Raw genomic sequence first — 21,252 nt, 5'->3', positions numbered from 1 at the left:
TCAGTGAAATAGAAACAAGGAACTCTCCCTCATGCCAAATGTGGCTTCGTGCTTCATGTGTTTAGAGGCTCTTAAAACTCATTTTTTCCTCTTTGTACAGAAAAGCAGATTGTCTTGCTGAACTTATCTAAAATAATGAGCAATATAATTACACTCAGGTCATTATAGTGAGACAAATTGATGGCTCTGGTGGTGATCATGGTAGCAGATGACTACATTGTTCCACAGCAGGATTTTGTCTCAGGCCTTGATCCTTATGTGGTTAGGAGGGGCAACTGCTTTAAAAAACAAACAAAAAACCCCATTCCAGTAGGTCATTGTTGTATTTTTTAATTACTGTGGCCAACAATGCAATTTAATTAGTGATGTGTATCCCTTCTATTTTCCCCCACCCCCTTAAAATTAAAATTCTTCTTCTCCACAAATTCTCACATGGCTCAGGCCACTCCTGGAGTAAATTTGACTGCCTTGTGGCTCTGTTCAAGAGGTCTCTTATGCATCAAGAATTTGGCCTTAGCCCCTGTCTACAGCAGGAGCAGCAGTGTAAGTTTAGTGTACACAGACCAGGTTGCTGTAAGCTACAATGTGCACTAGTGTGGCTCACACAGCCTTGAAATTGGGCTAAGCTGTACCAGGAGCAAATCATGGCTTTGCCTGTCTACAATTAGGACTTCTTCACCAACACAGCTGCCCTAGTGGCTGAAATCAGGCCACACTTCCTATGTGGACAAATCCTTAGGTTATAAGGAGTGGAGAATTCTCAGTAAAGGCAAATAGCCTCCTCCCTGTCCCCCAGAGGTAGGGAGAGATGAGACTGTGTTGGGGATTTCGTCCATTTAAAAAAAGTAAACTACAAAACTGTTGAAGCCTGAACCACTGGGATTGGCAGGACTTTATTCTTTGTAGATCCATGGTGGAACGAAGAAGTTCCCAGTTGTTCATCTCTGATGCCCAAGAGATCATGAAGGGTTCCTGCTGGAGTTGTTCATCTCAGCCAAACCTGTCCCATCCATGGGTCAGCAAGGCCAGGCCACGGACTAACGGTTCATCAGGACACTCACAAACTGAAAACAAACCTAGAGGCCATTCATCAATGTACATTCATTGTGTAAAAAAACTGAAGTGGAATGGATTTCATTATCTTAGCATTTCCTCTACCACAGATCCAGACCAAGGATGGCTTCATTTCTTACAGCGCCTTTGATTGCTGGGTGCAAAAAGGTTGATCGAGCTTGTGGATCTTCCTCACTTACGCAGGCCTAGGGGGAAGGGAAGGGGAAATCTATCAACTCGGAAGGCAAAGGTGAAATTTTCTGCATGAGACTGTTTTTAAACAGTATTGAATCAGTAAGAGCAAAATAACTTTTGTCCTCCAGTAGTGCACTCCATATACATGTGTGTTCTGCAGGACAACTGAATGCACACTGGCTGGTCCATCTATGGAACTTGCAAGCTTTGAAAATCAACACTGTATCTCCACCACTAGGGGCCAGATTTTAGGAGAGATTTAGACATGGAGAGGCACCTAATGGGATTTTCAAAAGCACTCAGCACCTAACTCCTATTGTGGGGCATTAGGCTCCTAAGTACTTTCAAAAATCCCACTCCATGGCTATGTGCATCTTTAGGTGCCTAAATACTTTTGAAAATCTGGCCCTAGGATTTGGCATGCTCTGCTAGAGGAATGTGAAAACTCTAGTATTATTCCTTACAAGCTCACATGACTATTTAATGTTGTGAAATGCCCCACAATTGTGAAATATTAAGGTTACAAAAAGCTCTGTGTGTGTATGTATATGATAGAAAATGCAATAATTAAGCCAGATGCAACCTCTGCAATTAAATTCACTGTAGAGGCAACAACCAGCAGCTGTGATACAATGATTTTTAACTTGATTTTTTTGAATGCTTCAGACCAAAGCTGAGGATGATTGTACTCTCCCTGGATCCCAGTATGGTAAAGGGAGCTAAGAGCTGCTCACCTGATGTATCCAGAGCTACTTCCACAATGCACTTAAACTAAAGATAGGCCTGAACCAAAGTGGCAGATCCAAATACTCCTGGCAGCACTTATCTATTTTGAGGTTTTTTAGAAGCTGGATCTGAGTTTGTACCTTGGGTCTATCTCCAATACAAAATGGCCTCTGAGGTTGTGATGGCTGCCTTTTTTGTGTAGCTGTGATAAGGCAGAACTGCTCATGTGTCTGTCAGGTACTACGTGACCTAGTACAGTGCTGCCTTAACTCAGGGCGTACACCTGCATGTTATGGGTTCTATTCCCATTAGCCATTCCTCAAATGCTGTACAGGGGCAGCTGCTTGTGGTGTCAGTGTTTGTGTGGCCATGCTCAATATTAGAGAACTGCCTGAAGCACAGTGGGATTGGTTAGAAAGCATTAAGGAGAATGGGGACCCGGAGATGGGTGGAGCACTCCTGTCCCTCCAGCTGTGAAAGGACAGGCTGCCTAGCTCACAGGCAGCAGCTGGTTGCCTAACAGCCACACTTATATAGCAGGGACTGCTCCACTGTGTTAGATATGAAGACGGTAACATTTAGCAACAAACAGCTGACCAATATAGAAAAATAATGTATTTAGGTGTTTTTATGCTGCAGTAACTGTCAGTAAAACTGGGCTAGATGCTTACAACTGGAAATGTGCAGTTGTAACAGAACCAGACCAAGTTTGTAGATAGGTTATCCAGCACTTGCGAATCTCTTGTGGAAACCCAGGGCCAGTTCCAGACTCCTGTGGGAGCAATTTCTAGCATCAAAATGATGTGAAATAAGTTTGAGACCATTTTGATCTAAAAAGAGGTGCTCAAGCACAATTCCACTTTGAGATCTTTTCACAAACTCAAAGGATAAGGATGGTCTCTCTCTCTCTCTCTCTCTCTCACAAAAAAATGGACTGGCTCTGACATAACAGGTTTGAAGTGATGGCAATGGGCCATGATGGGTCTAAATCGCCATGTGTCTGAGAGGGCAGCATTGCTACCTGAGTTCTTAATGGTATTAAGTGTGCATTAGCGTTAGTTATAGATGCTTGTTCAACATCTCAAGAGCACTCTGCATGTTCCACATCGCAAGAATTGTTTCAGGTTACAGACCTTGCTGAGTAGTAGTATTAAGTACTGTAAAATGACCCTGAGCTGACACCCTGTGTGGAGCAGCCTCTCCACACAACCCCCAAAGAAGACAGTGCTGCAAAGAAACATGGCCTGAATTTCAGCCTTAGCTAATGAACGATAAAACTGTTGAGCCTCCTAAACCTCATTCATGAAAACTTATTAGGCTGAGAATGCTCTCTGACTCAGCCTGGGGAGAGGGTTGCTTTTAGTTTTCAATAACTCCTTTGTTATCCTGCTCTTTAATATTTTGACCCAGATGCTCATGCACTGAAAACCCTCCAGTCCTAACTTACTTTGTATCCACATTCCTTAAAATATTAGTATTAAAGTTAACAATTAGTGCAGTCCTATGATGGGCAAGCAGCAATTAGATTGATTAAGGGCAACTAACTTTCACAGTAAACCTTTATAATATTTTTTCCACAGTCTGTTGACTCCATTTGTATTCAAAAGCAGTTTAATAAAAAACACCCCCAAAATAATCCTTATGGCCAGTGCAGATTGAAATAGGAATAATTGTAACCTGCATGTATTTATAAAGACTTGTTGCTTTGTATGTGTGGCAAAGGGGTGCTAACTAAACATATTTAAATATTGCAGTTGTAAGCAACAATGCAGCATACCAATGGGGTTTTTAAACAGAGAACTAACAAACAACTAGTGGTTGTTTGTAAGAGTGTTCTCTGCTAATTGGAAGCCTACAATCACAATTCAAAGCAGCTCAATCTATTTATTTTATCCAAGAGAAGGTTAAAAGGTGACTTGATCAAGGTCTGCAGGTATCTACGTGGGGAAGAGATTTTATAGTAGGTGGCTCTTTAACATAGCAAAGAAAGACATAATGAAATCCCATGATTGTAAGTTGAAGCTAGATCAATTCAGACTAGAAATGAGGTACACATTTTTAACAAAGAGGGCAATTAATCATTGGAGCAAGTTACCTAGGGTCATGATGGATTCTCCATTGTTTAAAGTTTTTTAAATCAAGGCTTGGTATCCTTTTCTAAAAGACACACTATAGCTTAAAAGGACAGTACGGGCTTGATGAAGCATTCAGTGGGTGAGGTTCTTTGGCCTGTGTTATGTAAGATGATCTAATGGTCCCTTCTGGCCGTTAGAGTCTGAGAATTCAGAAGATATGGCTCTCCCAGGAAAAGAACCCAATAATGAGCCTGGGATCCTATTGCTCACAGATTACAGGATGCTTTGGCATCAGTATATAGAAATTGTTCCTTTTTTGTGTCCAGCTCCTTCTGCTCCTCCTCTTGCTAGATGTGTGTGGAGGAGGGGTAAGAGCGCAGACTGGTAGTAAGCAAAAGTCATTACAATCTGGTGGTTATTGTGAAATATATGGGTGCTGTCTATCCAGTGCTTGGTAGCTAACTACACACCCCAAATTAAACAGCACAGTACCACTGTGTACAGTCTCAGCAGAAGGATCATGGATTGGAAATTGAACGAAGACTGTAGGGTTTTGTAAGGAAACTTGCACTGACACTCTCCATGCTGCTTCAGGTTGTGAAAGAAGCTGACACTGAGGCTACGTCTTCACTGTTTTCTCGGGGATCGATATATCGTGTCTAGATGAGATGCGATATATCGATCCCCGAACGAGCTCCTGTCGACTCCGGAACTCCACCAATGCGAACGGCTGTAGCGGAGTCGACAGGGGGAGCCGCGGATGTCGATCCTACGCTGTGAGGAGGGTAGGTAACTCGATCTAAGATACTTTGACTTCAGCTACGCTATTCACGTAGCTGAAGCTGTGTATCTTAGATCGATTTCCCCCCCAGTGTAGACCAGCCCTGATAAGTGAAGTCTTATTTCCACATAACACACAACTATTTTTAAGAGAAAAGCAACCTAATCTCTCTCTTTTTTTGTGTGTGTGCAAAAGTGCAGTTTTTCTCCACTGCACCAGGTCAGTAGATCAAGGAACTGCTCAGGAACCCTGCAGCTTCCACAGACGCAGGAAAATCCCATCTCACAATGACAAAGCGGGAGGGAAAAATTGATATTTAATCTCCAGCCCCGTCCCTCCTAATAAGGCCACTAAGCCCCTCAATTATGAGAAGCTGAACTTCTTTTCAAAACTCACCTGTTCTCCTGCAGTGACATAGCATGTTTGAGTGTGCCTGTGCATATGCATTTTGGGAGCATCTGCCCAGACCTATTTTAAGGTCAATTTCCTCCTTCCAGCCCCACCTGTCCCCCACCTTTTGCTTTATGGGAGAATTCTGCTATAGCATCAGACTTAAAATCATCCTTCCTTAAGAGTTTCCACACACCGAGGTGCTCTCCCGAAGATTCCGTGCAGAGAGTAACAGAAATTCAATGTCTGTAGCTGCTAAGCACAGATAATACTAGCCTTTACATGTAAGTATTTAATTAAGAAGCAGCTCTCAAGTGGACTGCACAATAGCTCTTGTGCAATGAATAACAAAATGGGGATTATCAGAGGGCAGGAGTTAGAATTCAATGATGGATCTATCAGGGCCAGCTCTAAGCACCAGCGTTCCAACATGTGCTTGGGGTGGCATTTTGGCCCTTTAGGGACAGCACTTTTCAAGGGGTAGCACTCCGTTTTGTTTGTTTGTTTTGCTTTGGTGGCAGCACTCAGGCTTTTTTTTTTTTTCTTTAGAGCAACAAAAAATCTGGAGCCGGCCCTGGGATCTGTGATAGGAGTGTGAGGTGGATGGTTGTGAAGTGACTGCCTTTCACCTGAGCTCTACTACAAGGACTGTCTGTATAAACCACTGTTTCCATGGGAAACAGAATTCCAGCAAAATGAACTCATAAAGCCAAACCTGTATGATCCTGCATGTAAACTATAAAAAACCCAAACGTGGGGGAAATGCCCACTTTCCACTGCACAGGGTGGCTGAGAAGTGGAGAATCTATACAGGGAGACCAGGCCAGCCTCTGCATGTCATGGAGCCAAGTCTTTAGGTGGTCACTCCATGGAACTGCAAAGATGTAATGGACTAAAACCCTGTGTTATGATTGACTGGGCGCAGAGCTGAGATGGAGTTTTAATAGCTGGGCAAGGGAGGGGAGGATCTCTGCCACCCTTCCCCAGCATGCATACAGTTAACTTTCGCAAAGCTCTCTTACCAAATCTTAGCACGGGGGACTAGAATTTACTCCATTGTGAGAGGCCGTAATGATGCCATGTTAGAAACCAAGGATGGCCACACTAGCATTCATGTTGAACCTAACCACACCCTGAGGTTGAAAGGAATTGACTTCATCCCTCCCAGGGATCTGTCCCGTCAAGTATCAAACCCTGACAAGGGAACACCTGCTAGAGAAATCCGCCTATTAGAGAGTAAACGGAGCAACCTTGCGCCACTGAGCTGAGAGGCACCACACGCTTCTTAGCACAGTAGCCAATACTTACAGATATGTCTGCTTGCACAAAAGGTTGGTGGGTTTTTCATTGACATGGTAGAGAGGAAATGGATCAAATCCACCAATGAAATCAACTGAAAGAAATCAAAACCCAAATAATAATAAATAAATAAACAAACATATGGCAAGGATGGTGACAGGAAAGCTGGTGCGTGGCATGACTTAACATAAAATGGTGCAAAGAACAGAAAGATGATTACCAACAGCCCTACATCTGGCACTTATCTACGTACATGAAACCTAATACAGACTGGAAAATTCTGCCTATAAAGACTACTCAACCTAGACCTCTTGGGAAAGGAAACCATTCAGTGTGTGAACTCCAGCTACTGCAGAATTTTCAAACATGGGGGTGGGGAACCCCTGAGGCACCCTTCCTCACTTCAGATCATGATCACATTGTGTCATAGCGCATCAGCCATAAGTGGCCAAACAGACCGTGGCCTTTCAGAAATGTATTAACAGAAAGACTCTGAGCGATGATAAGGGAGTGGATGTCTGCATGAAAGCAGGTAACAAGCAGTATCTCTGAAGGTTGTCTCCCCAAGGGTCATTTGCTTGCTTGTAAGAAAACAAGACAGTGACAGCAGTAACTGGCTTATTATAAACCACCCTAGTGTCCACGAACTTGGTGGTTTTCAGATTTCTGCAATTTAAATATTTTTATGGATTTTAAAAAAACAAAATGCTTCCTTTCCCCAATGCTCAAATAATGACAATGGAACTGGTCAAAGGACTTTTTACAACACAATTTCCCCGCTGCCCATTATCAGAGTTTTCCAGATGACCTGACTGGGAAAGTCTCTCAGGGTTCTTCTAAAATTAATCAAATTTTTAGACTATGTGGCTCCAACAATATATTTACAGATTAAGGTTGGGATTTTCAAAGGAAAATATGGGAATTAAATTTCAGTAGGCCTTGGGTGTCTAACTCTCTTGGGCTCCTTTGACAATTCTGCTTAGAACATTTTGAAGATGTTCAACTTAAGGAAGATTCTCATAGAGAATGTCAGACTGGATCAGGCATGCTCCACCCAGTCCAAGTATCTGATCTCCTACAGTGACTATAATACCAAATAGTATAGGAAGTTATGGAATATTCTCTCCATAGGGAAAGTTTCTTCTTAAATCCCATCAGTTTGAATGTGGTTTACACCCTGAAGTAAGAAAGTTTATATCCCTTCCAAACATATTTTTAAAAAATATAACTCTGGATATTCTCATTAACCATATAACCATTCCATTTTTCTTTCCTGAAGGTGGCACTGTTCTTTTAAGCTTCAGTTACATATTTTCAAAGGTTGTTGGTAATTTTAGTAAATATTTTGTCAACACACAACCTAAAATAGAAAGAGAAGCATGAAAAACATTACAAAAATGTTTTAAAATGTTTAGAAATTGAACTCCTCAGCAGCCACCCAAATCTTTGTTCTAACAGACAGCAGTTAACAGTCAGTCAGTTAAGTGCTTTTAAAAATGTTCCCTGATAACTTCAAAAATAAAAATTGGCCAAGATTTTTGAAAAGTGACTAGTAGTTTTGATTGCCTCTGTTTTTGTGTATCCAACACCAGAGATATTAAAGAGGCCTGTTTTTCTGAAAATGCCTATCACCTGCTCCCTGAAAATAAGTTTTCTCAAGTTTGGCATCTAACAACTGAGGCACCCAAAATCCTAATCACTTAATAAAATCCTGATCATAATTAACTGGTGATACCATCCGTAGATTATTGTGCATTAGCACATCTAAAACACTCTTGCCCACAATCCAGGGTTAGTGGATTCCATTGCTGTTTTTTCTCATGAAAATCATGTTAGCACTGGCCTCATGATTAATGTGTCTCAGCACTCATAATTACTTCATGCTGCACATCAAAGGAACATTTAAAAGAAACCACAAATGGGAGAGAAAATTAAAACGCAGCTCAAATTTGTTCAGGTCACTGGAAGGATCTACTGCTGTGACTGTGAAATATTGATGGTGTGTCATTGTTAATTATTCAAGCTGGCATTTCAACTCTGAGCCCGAGAAACTGGGATGGAGCAGAATTTTAAAAATTCTGAAATTAACAGCAGTATGTTTCTAAATAATTCATTCTACTTGTAATGGCTTCTGGTGATGAAACCATTGTATTTAAACCATGTTTTTAAAAATAGTATTTAAAGTAACATTGAATCTAAAGCCCTTTGAGTAAAACATACAGATGACATTCTTGGTGAGAGAGGGGAAAAGATGATGGAGCAAACCTTGTTTTTTCATTACTTATAATACAGGCCTTTGTTAAACAGCTAGCTAGCTCTAAGCAAGTAACCAGTAAAGCTACTGTGGTCACTACAGCCACACAGGAAGCAAGAGAGAAATAGAGAGGGCAAGCCAGACTAGTAGTATATCTCATTAAACCCATTTGAAATAAACTTTCTCACTTACCTTCTAACATCTAATTCAAACCCATTATTTTTCAGCAAACATCCTTGGCAGCGAATCTTTATAGGATAAAGCTTCTCACATTAATGTGAAGAGCTAGAAGCCACAAAGAACTAATACTTGTATATAAAGCCTTTAGGTCAGATCCTCAGTTGAAGTAAATTGGTGTAAGTCCATTGACTTGAACAGAACTATGCTGACTCACACCAGCTGAGGAGCTATCCCTTAGATGCAACCCATAGAAACATGCGTCTAAAGAGAACATCCTACACTGCTCTTTATAATCAATGGACCCAATCTTTGTGCACCTAAATCATGCGGTTCAACGGGAGTTTTGGAAATGCAGGAAAAAGCTACATGTAGGTGGGTCATTCCAGCTGATCTTCTAATCAAAGTGGCTTTCCTTTGGCTCTCTGCTTTCCTTTGGCACTGTAAAATTGAACCCTAAGTACCTAAGAGAATTACAGATCAAGCATAAGGAGAATTAGTTCATTCATCTTCTCTACAATCCAGGTACAGGACCACCTCTGTTTTGCAAGTTAAATGCTCAGTTCAGTTATTTGTCAATATTCTTGCCCTCTATTTTATCCTGAGCTTATATCATGAACTGCACAGGGCATGGCCTTCCTGCTCAGTTAAACATACTGGACCTGATTCTCCATTCACTTACACCAAGTTTACATTGTTGATAGTCCACTGATCTCAACGGCATTATTCCTAATCAACACCAATGTAAAAGGAGAATCAGCTCCCCTGTTTCTGTCTCTAATACTCAGACATGATCAGTGGACAAAGCCAAACCTTTGTGCTAAAATAATCAGAGAAAATGATATGGGAGTTCAAGACAGAGGAGAGGATCTCACGGTAAATTTGTCCTTATCAGGCAGATGTTGCAGTGATGCTATTTATGTGGTGAGATGGAAAGATTGATAAGAAAATGTCACTTCACTTCCCCTGACCTTCTTCCCCTTCGTTAACTGGCTGAAGGCCTATAGCACTAGCTCATGAGACAACATCCCTGAGAAAGAGAGAGAGAGAGAGTGTGTTTTTTTACAAAAACGGTTGCCCAGGAATCTGTTGATGAATACTTACAGCTGTCCTCTTCTTCTGTAAAAACACTGACAACGTAACAGGCATAGACAAAGCCCACCAGCTGGAAAACAGAGAGAAGAAATCATTCAGCACTTTTGCATCCAGACTTCAGCAGCCACCACCGGAATGGTGAAACCGAGTAAAATTTGCCGTAAGGTATGCAGTGCAGGAGTCAGACTGCAGTGGCATATTTCTCCCTAAATTCTTTCCAAAATATCACAAGCACTGCTCACAATCCCAGAGCAGCAGGATACTTCTGCTAACATAATCAGTACTGAAATAACATAGCAATGTTGCCATTTAAACTGTAATCACTGATCTTCAGAGTTAACACCGACTGAGATGAGTCATTCACACCTTATGTTCACACCACTCAGAGCTATTGTTTCAGGTTCCCTGTTTGCAGACAGTATTGCTTTAGGTCACAGTTAGGCTTTCTTCCCCATAAGGACTGGAAACATTTCTTTTTGATGACAATGTGCCAGGCAGTATCCACTTCTTACAACCCCTTCTACAATAGCAGTCAAATAGACACATGGAAGAATACTGATTTCACTACTGAATAGGATGCAAGGGGAGGATAACTCATTGACTAAATCATCCTATAGATATGGTCAAGCCTTTAGAGTGTAAGTTAAGAGGTAACTACCTTGGTATTATCCATCAAGAGAATGGGACCAAGTTCTGTTTGGCTTTGTAGGTAGAGGAGATGGACAATTAGTTTTGAAATTAACCATAAATGTGGGAATACCTTGGCTGTTTAATGTAGTGACATTGAACTCTCTTAGACTTGGAAATGGAGAAATGATTGGAAGTAACAGTGAGGAATCTTAGGGCAAGATGCAGAGTCAGACTCCATGTCCATACAAGGGAGTAAGAAGAAACCTCACACTTTTTAAAGCCCTGCTGGGGCTCCCAGACCTTGGGTCCAGGTGCACAGCAGAATTTGCGGCTGTTTACTCCCTCCCAGAAGCAGGTTGGGTGGGAAATGGGCAAGATCTTGACTCCACCTCCTCTACTCACTGGCCAGAGGAGCTGAACCAGTGGGTGGTGTTTCATAATTCATGGGGTAGTATAGGCCAGCTTTAAATTACTGTCTCCTCTGAGGAAGCAGGGAAGGAAAAGTGACTCAGTGAAGTGTCTCTGGAGTCACAATGCCTCCTGGAGCTGGTCCTGACTTGGTGCTGTTTACACATTGCTCATTGCCCAGAATCAGGCCTAAAGTAAGAAAACAGACTTGAAATTTCAAAACTAAAGTGGACCATCACCTCAGAACCTCAAAACAATTAAAAAAAACCCATACAGAAGCTCACCACTTTGGGGACAGTCATAGAAGCTCCAAAATGTGCCAGACCCTGTTGTCTTCATGTTCAGCAGCAAGGAAATACCCAGATTGAGTAAGGAAGGAAGAAGCTAGCCCTAACAAAATGATCCTGGTTCAGCAGATTTGTATTTTGCTCTACTTTCTGTTGATCAAATATCTCTTCTGCTCCTAGTATTGTGTCCTTACATAACATTCTACTTAGCAAGATCTTGGTTGACACTAACCACATTGTTAAAGTTATTGTGAGCCACAATTATTTGTTTTCCACAGTGAGCTCAATGCTCTTTAACAAGAGTTAGGATGTGGCAAACAATGGCTCACTCCAAGGGAAGACAGAATGATGCATGAAAGGACTCAGAAAGTGGAGTCCATTCATTTTTAATATGACAGAAAAATACATCACACCAGAAAACAAAGGCAGAATAATGAGATTTCTGTTGAAGGATCATAAGATTTGCTTGTGTGCTGCAGCTCTCTAAAGACAAGAAACACCTTAGCTGGAGGAAACTATGTAATTATTTTTACAGCACCACCAAACCTTCTATTTCTTTTACACTTCCTATTAAAAGTTAAATGCAACAACAGAACCATCAGTTTGCTCTCTTGAGCCTTGTCTCGTTCCATGGAGGTACAGTCCAGCACTGCCGTGATGGAGAGACAGCTTTCATCACTCATTTTCCTGCTGCGTAGTTTCCAAGAGAGGGCTACTTTACCCCTTTGTCTCCATTAACTACAGTTTACTTAACTCAGAAAAGAAGCCAACCAGTTGCAATGGCAATCACAAAACCACACGACATACAAAACTAATTATGCCTGGGGAACTTTGAGAGAGTTACCTGTTTAAGGGGCGCCACTGCTCTTTACAGGCATATGAGAGAAGAATGAATAATCATTTTCTTCTGATTGCTTTTCTTTGTTTGTATTATGTTAACAGGGAAAAAAAGACGTGGTTTTTTTTTTGTTTGTTTTTTTGGGGTTTTTTTTTTGGTTTTAGGGTGTTTGTTTTGTTTTGCTTGTTTAAATTTGCATCTGTTGAAGGAGAGAAATGTACCTAGAACTGACCATGGTGCTGAAGAAAGGCAGCAAGCCTTACTCCTTTATTAAATTAGGCAATATATATGGCTATTAGATAAGGGACAAATAAAAGGTATTTGTGGGACTACACTCCAAATGGCTTATGAGCATTTCTCCATGCAAGACTCTCCAATTGGTCCCTCTAGTGTGTCACTGGTTCATGCTTTTCAAGTTTTGGGTGACTGCAGTAAGAGTGCTGGCACCAGCTTATGGATAGGATCTCTCGGTCAATCCCTAGAATGGAGAATTCAGGTGTTATTAAGGTGCAGATCCTCTCTGTTACCTCTCCTCAAAGGTCTAAAGGTCATTTACCTCTTCTTGGGCTGAACTTCAGTGAATTATCCAGGAGCTCAGATTCTAAAGTGTCTAAGCAAAGCAAACATTTATAAATAAATTAAGAGATCATCAGATTAAAGATAAATATTTTGAAGAAACATATTTAGATTAATAGAAATAGCTCCTTTTACAAAAAATACGATGCTCTTATCTTTAGCATGCTGTGTCTGTTAATTTCTCATGTCTTCCCTCTTTCATTCCAGCAACTCTGATCTCCAGTCCTAGGCATTAGTGACCTACAATATGTTGTCCACTGAGAATCTAAAGAGAACTGGAATGGTAGGAAGTAGGGCCAGTTAATATCAGGATGACAAAATGTCCCACTGTTTTTTGGTTTGCACCAACATCCATTGTTCACTTGATCTGTGAGACTTAACAAAGCTGAACACCACAGTACAATTGGGCGAGGACAGGTATTTAAAATTTAATCACTGTGGCAGAGATAAGCATCTTAGATGCAAATTTTTATAAATTCCTGTGTCTTTGAAATGATGGTAAGAACCTGGAGACTGATATTTATTAATTTCTTAGGATGTTAGAAGTGAGTTTTGGCTTTTGGTTACAGCAGCGAGCCAGGACCCCTGGGTTTTATTCCTAGATGTAACATTGACTCACTGTGTGGCTGTGAACAATCACGGCTGGTGTAAGTTTATCAATCTGTAGAATGTACATAATAAATAAGTCACATATGTCACATGATTACCTGGTGTCAAAGCAAAACCATTTATTTCACATGAGTGATGTGAGGCTTGACTAACAGATGTATGATGCTCTTTGAAATCCCATAATAAGTACATATGAGGCATTATTATTTAGGATCTGATTTTTCAAAGCACAAAAAGTCTAAGACTGCATGCACAAGTGTGTGAGCATTTCTAATCTGCACATGCTATTACCATCTCTGTGGATATGTCTACAGATGGAGCTAGGGGTACAATTCCTAGCTCACACAGACATGCTTATGCTAGCTGTTATTGAGCTAGTGTGCTAAAAATATGGTGTAGCCACAACTGCACGGGCAGTGGCAAGCAGCAGCATGGGCTAGCTGTGCTGAGTACATACCCATGGGGTTTAGGCAAGTTTGTACCTGGGATCACTAGCCCATATCATCGCTTGCTATGTACCATGGCTACACTACTATTTTTAGTATGTTAGCTCAGTGAGAGCTAGCATGAGTATATCTACGTGAACTGGGAATCCCACCCCCACTTCATATTGTATGCCTGTGTGTGCAAATTTGACCTTTGATAGATGTCTATCTGGCTGTTTGCATACACAGAACGCTGATGTGTGTGCATTCATGTAATTCCAGGTTCAGATTCAGAGTACAAATACACATACACCCATACAGGGCCTGACCTTAGTGGGCTTTGAAAATCCTACCTTTAGTATGTTACAGGGATCAGTATATAATAATAATAAAGCCAACTCATTGGACATTCACTGAAACATCCAGGAATGGGTATTGCATATCTACTGCTTATCCTGATTCACAGGAGATTCCAGGTAGGCCTTCTTGTATCCTCATACGTTGCCATCATTGAATCATAGGACTGCAAGGGACATTGAGAAGTCAGCTAGTCCAGTCCCCCGCACTCATGACAGGATTAATATTATCTAGACCATCCCTGACAGGCGTTTGGCCAACCTGCTCTTAAAAATCTCCAATGATGGAGATTCCACAACCTCCCTAAGCAATTTATTCCAGTGTTTAACCACCCTGACAGTTAGGAAGTTTTTCCTAATGTCCAACCTAAATCTCCCTTGCTGCAATTTAAGCCCATTGCTCTTTTCCTATCCTCAGAGGTTAAGAACAACAATTTTTCTCCTGCCTCCTTGTAAAAACCTTCTATGTACTTGAAAATGGTTATCATGGCCCCCCTCAGTCTTCTCTTGTCATGGTCTTGTCCAGCTGTGAATTTTTGATTAACAGTTATGCCAAACTTGATTCCTAATGGTGTGTACTCCATATAATACACAGATAAACCTGATCTAAAGTTGTTACTTCTGTCATCTGTGTCAGAGAGGTCCAGGGCAGCATTAAGAATGAGAATGAATTATCTTGCACCATAAAGGTAGAATTCACATAAATGCTTATATCAGTCATGCCACTAGGGTCAACCTGTTAAACTTCCTAAAAACTTGTTCCATGGTTAAGAGGTATTGAGCTAGCAATAAAGGCTGCTATGAAGTTTTCTTTGCAAATAAATTTACCTCTCTCCTCCCACTAAAACACCCCTTTCTCCATATAGCAGGCAAAAACAAACACACAAACAAACAAAACAGTGGACAAAATGAACTTTACCAGATCTCTTAATCCCAAATCCTTGGAAGCCTTAGTTGTCTTTCTATTTCTGTTTTCCCCTCAACTTGCTTTCAACATAGCCGGCTTTGTGTTTCAAATTTACTCTCTTTTGACCTTATAACCCACGGCTTTGTGGCATGGATTTCATCAATTATGAATTACTGTTTATTCAATGACTTATTTCCGTTTTCTCTAAAAAGGTTACATTAGCCTCCCTGCTCAGCCGGAAGGGGGAAGTTTCTGGAGTGGTGGGAGGAGGGACATACAATATAAATCTGTGCTGCATTTTCATGTTGCCTGAACTAAGCTATAATTAAACCTATCACTTCAGGGATAAATTGAACTCCTGGGATCTACACTATGTCTTGCCTCATGCATGAATTATGAATGAAATAAAGCCAATAGAGATGAAATAAAAATTCCCATCACCAAGTCTGCTTTCAGTGAGAGAGTCTGCTTGAGTGTGGGCTGAGTTAACTTGAGAATTAGGGGATGGGTTTATTCCATTTCATGTGTAATGAATATAAATCCTTCAAAAGAATTAAAATCGTAGTGTGACAAACAGCCCCGTTTTTAATAATGTGCTTAACTGGACTGCGAGGGGTTCATGTTCTTTTAAGATAGCCAGGCTTTTGGCTGTTAGGAGGAACATCACTGGAATTCTGGGATTTCTGAATTACGAGAAAAACGCGTGTGTGGCACTCTGAATAAAGCCTCAAAGACACCAGAGTTCACCTCATGGCTCTTTATAATGTTGGGTGGAATAAGTAGGATGGGAGGGAATTCAGCAGGCAAGCCCCTGCATCAGGAGACCCACCATGGATAGCAGTCGTTCATTTACATCACAGAAGCCTCAGGAGAGAAGTCAAAGATCATGGCCATATTTCACTCCTGTGTAGGATGCTAGCTCAAGGCTCACCTGCCACTAAGGTCTCACTTCAGCCCAATCTATCGCAAGCCCTTCAGTCACATTAGACTGTGACAGAGAAAGAGATGCAAGATTATACTCTCCCATTAAACATTGTTCCTAGCCCTTCAGGGTACACTCTCCAATCTGAAAACCAAGGAAAGCAGTGGATTAAACACCACTGAAGCAACCTCAAGACGAACAGGGGAGAAAGAAAGCCCACTGGATGGTAACAAAAATGGAAAGGGACACTTTTGTGAGAACACACTCCATAGAGCAGCTTTGCACACAAAGCCCCACCACATATTTTTGATGCTAGAGAAATTCAAGGAGAATGGTGAATAGGCACCAGGACAAAAGGACAGGGGGGAGGGTTTGTATGTTTCTTTGGTGCAGAATAGAAAAAACGATTCAGTTGCTGTTAAACATGTAAAGGCTCTAACAAAAACATCCTCCAGCTACAACTGGAATAGATCTGATTTGTTGGAATTTAATTTTTGCCTCGGCAGGGAGGAGAGGGAAAGGCAGGAAGAGAATTTACACCATTTTGATCTATCAGCTTCTTTTATAGCATCATCCATCAAGGTGTTGCCTACATGAGAAAATGTTCCAAGGTTGATGTATACAGGGAAATATCAAGAGCAGCTCAGGATAGAGAGGGGAAGAAATATGAACATACTCAAGAATCAATGGTGATTTTAGTAGCACATGAGAGACTGTGGCCCAGAATGGGGTTAGGTTGGACTCCCCACCAGTTGTAACATCTTTTGGGGTAAGTTAATTATTTATGCTAAAATGTAGTACCTCACTTCTTTTCAAATAGATTAAGCAATTGAGTTCCAGGAAATCTTGGATTTATTATTATTAATTATCTATATTAGCATAGCACCTACAAGTCCTAGTCATTGACCAACCCCCATTGTGCCAGGCGTCATACGCAAAGATGTCTAGAGAGGATGCAATCACAGAATCTCATTCTCCACTTGCACCAGTTTTACAATGGTGTAAATTAAATGGAGCCATTCCTGATTTATACCAATGTAAGTGAGAAGAGCATCAGGCCCAAGGTCTCTGGAGGATGGTTCCTCTCAGACTGCTCCCACTCAGCAAGCTCATTCAAAAGTGCTGCCAGTAGAAGACGACGATGCTGGCATTTATCCCTCTTCCCACATCTGATTGGCAGCTGCAGAAGTGTAAGAGAGGAGCAAGACAAAGGATTCATTATGGCCTCAGGGATGACAGAGTGATAGAAAGCTTACAGGCTCCACACTTCAAACTGGAACCAGTTGTGGCAGAAGAGCCCCATTTTCACCACTGATAAAACCGAAAGGAAGCGAACAGAAGAAGCATTGCAGATGGCCAAGTAGCAAAGGATTGAAAGTAGTTTTCTTCATAAAATTCATAGGGGGTGATCCCCCTTTATTAGCTTCCTCCCATCACATTCTGTGTCACAGCCCCATTTACCTTTATTAATACAACGTCACTGATGTGCATCTTTGACTGATAAATAAAAGACAATGGGTCAAATATTGCTCTTAATTTCTCTGGTATAATCTGGATTCACAGTAGTGTAACTGAGAGCAGAACCTAGAACTCTGTTCCTTCCCCAGAATGGTTACAATTTGAGCATGTTGTGAATTTTCCTTCTGAATGATTTTTGATGAAAAATGCAGTTTCAGCAAATTCAATTTTTTTTTTGTTGCAAAAATTAAGATTTTGTGAAATTTTTTCAGATGTCCTCCAGGAAAATCAAAACAAAATATTTTGTTTCAGGTCAGTTCAAAATATTTGGGTTTGCTGACACTGACACACAACATTTAGTTTTGAGGCAGTTCAACATTAAACTGCATTTTCCTGTGGCAGTGCCTTGTCTCACAGGAGTTGTAGTTTAGATGCCTGATGCCCCCATTCTCCCTAATGGGCCAGACTCTCTAACTGGCCAGACTATGTGTTCTGTGATGCTACAGAATCTCCCCTTTGACTAAGCAGCGTGGTGCATCATGGGAGTCACATGGCCGCAAATGTATCATAAGAGATATAGTCCAGCCAGGGTAAAAATAGTTGAATGTTAAAATGACGTAAAATGAAACATTTTGAGTCAGTTCAGCAAAGCAAAATGAAATGGTTCAGTTTGGGAATATTGAAATTTTTAATTTTGATCAAAAAAGCACAAACAAAACATTTTTCCATTTACAAACCAAAAATTTTCATTCTGTGAAAAATTTCAGTCTTTTAAATTTTTGTCCTAATTTGGAATGAAACCAAATGTTAACATATCAGAATTCCCCATGGGACAGAAATTCACATTTTCACTCAATTCTAAATACAACCTAGGGAAGACAAGATGTTAACATACCATGGATACGAACACAATAAAAGGAGAGGCTACAATGAGATCACATGGTCGCTTAGGCTGGTGATGCACACTGTCTTAAGAGATGTAAAGTATTGTTTTGGTTTTAGATACTATTATTTTGAAGTTTGTAAGCCTCATGGTTGATGTGTATTTATTGAGGAGAAACTTGAAAGAGGACAAGGTGGAAGCATGACAAATGGGCTCAAACAGAAAGTGTTCCTGTCCAGCTAGGCCTAGTCAGCTGTGGAGCTTTTTAGGGCTAGCTTCAGGGGAGAAAGAGAGAAGCTGCAATTCAGCTAGGAAGCTCTGAAGACAGAAGTACTACTTCTGTTGCTTTGTGCTTTTAAACAGTTCTGGTCTTTGGGATTAATGTTTTATGTTGCATGGAGGGAACATGTCCAGAGAGCAAGAGCGCTTTAGGGGTGCTTTTTGGTTGCACAAGAACCCCATAAAAATAAAATCCCAGAGGGTTTTTTTGTTTGGTTTTTTTGCTTAAGTTAGGCCTCTAGTTGGGGGTTAGACTAGATAACCCTTATGGTCCCTTCTAACTCTGTGATTCTAATGTAATTCCTCTCCAGCTTCACAGTCCTCAGCCATACCACAGACGATTTGCGGCCCTAAATGGGCGGTTGATTTTGTGACTCTACATGACGCCCACTCTGCAACTGTCACCAAGCAGAGACTACAAAACTCAGTTCAACTGCAACCCAAACTGAAATTCAAACCCAACATCTGCAGCGGTATAAGGCTAATACAGTAACTCAATGTGACTCCCAGACCTCAACTTTTGCCAGTCTAGGAAAGGGTTTTGAATCCTCTTTGCCCCAGTGAAATACTGACCATTCTTAGGCCTTTGCAAGTTACCTGGGGGAAACAAAGGGTCAGTGATGTAAAATGACACTAAACTATTGCTCTAAGTCCTCCAAAAATGCTCTTGTGCTTCAGCCTCTGCTGCTGTTTCCCCAGATAACTCACTACCAGCTTCCTCCAAGGCATGCAAGTATTCAATTAAGCCTTTTATTAGGAACACATGTCATAGCCAGGTGGGTTCAATCAACCAGTCAAACAGTCTGGGAAACAACAGGCTGCAGAACAGAAGAAATGATGCATCTTGGTTGTCGCACCCATCAGCTTCTTTCACTGTGAAAGTCTGTTATCACGGACAAATGGATGGAGGAGGATGCTGAGCTGGGACCCCTAACCTAATCCTGTAGCGGTTATAAGACAGGCTTATTTTATACAGGGCGTGCGGTTTGCTGTGAGTGATGCCCGTACAGCCGGAACACAAGTAGGGGATCATTAAGGTAGGCTTGGCAATAGACCAAGACCTAAGCAAGGCTGTCACCAGTCTTGGGCTGCTGATGGGTGCCTCCTACTGGACAAGCACTGAAAAATCCACAGGCCATCCCCATCTGCCTAAGTATGGGTCTTTGTGATACCAAATGAGTTAAATAGCCCATGTGCGTTTGAAGGAGATGGGGCTCTTGGCTCTCACTCCCCTAGTCTCTTATATATATGTTCAGATTCTGTATTCCCCAAAGGGGTTGAGGGTAGTGGCACCAACTGCCCCATGGCTCTCTTTAGGCCTTGCCAAACCTATTCGACCTGGCCAGCATACCAGGTTTATTCTCTCCTTGTAGGCACAGGGAGGAGAGGAGAGGGGGATGGTAAATGACCCTCCTGACAGTGACAAAGAGTTCTGTGGCACCTTATAGACTAACAGAAGTATTGAAGCATAAGCTTTCGTGGGTGAATACCCACTTCGTCAGGTTGGGTGTGTCCTCAGTAAATGGTGCAGTTTCTTAGTATATTCCTCGGTGGGATCTGAGGAAAGTGGCCTGTAGAATTTGGTATTGGAGAGTTGTCTGGCAGCCTCCTTTTGGTAGTCAGACCTGTTTATGACGACAACAGCACCTCCTTCATCAGCCTCTTTGATTACAATGACAGGATTGTTTCTGAGGCTGTGGATGGCATTGCGTTCTGCACAACTTAGGTTACTCGGCAAGCGATGGTGTTTTTCCAGTATTTCTGCCTGTGCACAGTGACGGAAGCATTCAATGTATAGGTCCAGACTGTCATTTCGACCCTCAGGAGGAGTCCATGTGGAGGAGTTCTTCTTGTGCTGTTGGTGGGGGTGGGTATCTGTGTATCAGTGCGCTGTTCAGTGTTATCTTGAAAGTATTCTTTCTTATAATCAAAGAGGCTGATGAAGGAGGTGCGGTTGTCATCGTGAACATGTCTGACTACCAAAAGGAGGCTGACAGACAACTCTCCAATACCAAATTCTACAGGCCACTTTCCTCAGATTCCACCGAAGAATATACTAAGAAACTGCACCATCTACTCAGGACACTCCCTACCTGATGAAGTGGGTATTCACCCACGAAAGCTCATGCTCCAATACATCTGTTAGTCTATAAGGTGCCACAGGACTTAGTCTGGATCTGTAAAAAGCGACAAACACGGCTACCCCTCTGACACTTGCCTCCTGAGAGTGGCTCCCCTTAGGAGCAGGACAGCCACCATCTGTTCTCTCCCAAAGCTGCCTGGCAACTACTAGGAACTTCCTGCTTTTCAGCCCTTATTCCACCCTGATATATGATTGACAGGGCTGGAGGGATGAGGCCAGCATTGCCAACAGCCGCTCTTTAACTCCTCCTTCATGGCTGTGGGGTTGATACACCCTCTCACAGAAGCCTAGCAGTTAAGAGTTTACTAGCATAAGACTTAGCTTAAGTAAGTGTCCTAGGGTTATAACCTTTGGCAAGAAGAGTGTTTTCATAAACAAACAAAATAATGCAGGCTTAATGGAATTTTAAGGGTTTTTTGAGTAACATGTACCCTTGCAGCTATCCACACTGACATATTGCAAATACTGCTCAAAAGACTGATGAAA

At 41.6% G+C, this 21,252-nt stretch overlaps 1 protein-coding gene across 3 annotated transcripts in view; it reads right to left on the bottom strand.

Annotated features, from left to right (window-relative positions):
- Window positions 1-325: 325 nt before the first annotated feature.
- The window catches only part of NKAIN4 (sodium/potassium transporting ATPase interacting 4), an 82,659-nt gene continuing 61,732 nt past the window's right edge, over window positions 326-21,252 (bottom strand). The window contains exons 5-7 of one of the 3 annotated variants that reach the window (XM_030533760.1): window positions 10,055-10,115; window positions 6,529-6,613; window positions 326-1,259 (exon numbers count right to left, since the gene is read on the bottom strand). In XM_030533760.1, coding sequence (XP_030389620.1) covers window positions 1,250-1,259; window positions 6,529-6,613; window positions 10,055-10,115 — 156 coding nt within the window. In that variant the 3' untranslated portion in view covers window positions 326-1,249. Of the gene's footprint in view, window positions 1,260-6,524; window positions 6,614-10,054; window positions 10,116-21,252 lie in introns of those variants that run through there. The other 2 variants (XM_030533763.1, XM_030533762.1) reach the window with 2 other exon arrangements.

This window comes from Gopherus evgoodei, chromosome 14 (assembly GCF_007399415.2).
Source record: "Gopherus evgoodei ecotype Sinaloan lineage chromosome 14, rGopEvg1_v1.p, whole genome shotgun sequence".
In the NCBI taxonomy this organism is placed as follows: domain Eukaryota; kingdom Metazoa; phylum Chordata; order Testudines; family Testudinidae; genus Gopherus; species Gopherus evgoodei.
This window is presented reverse-complemented; position numbering and strand designations above follow the sequence as displayed.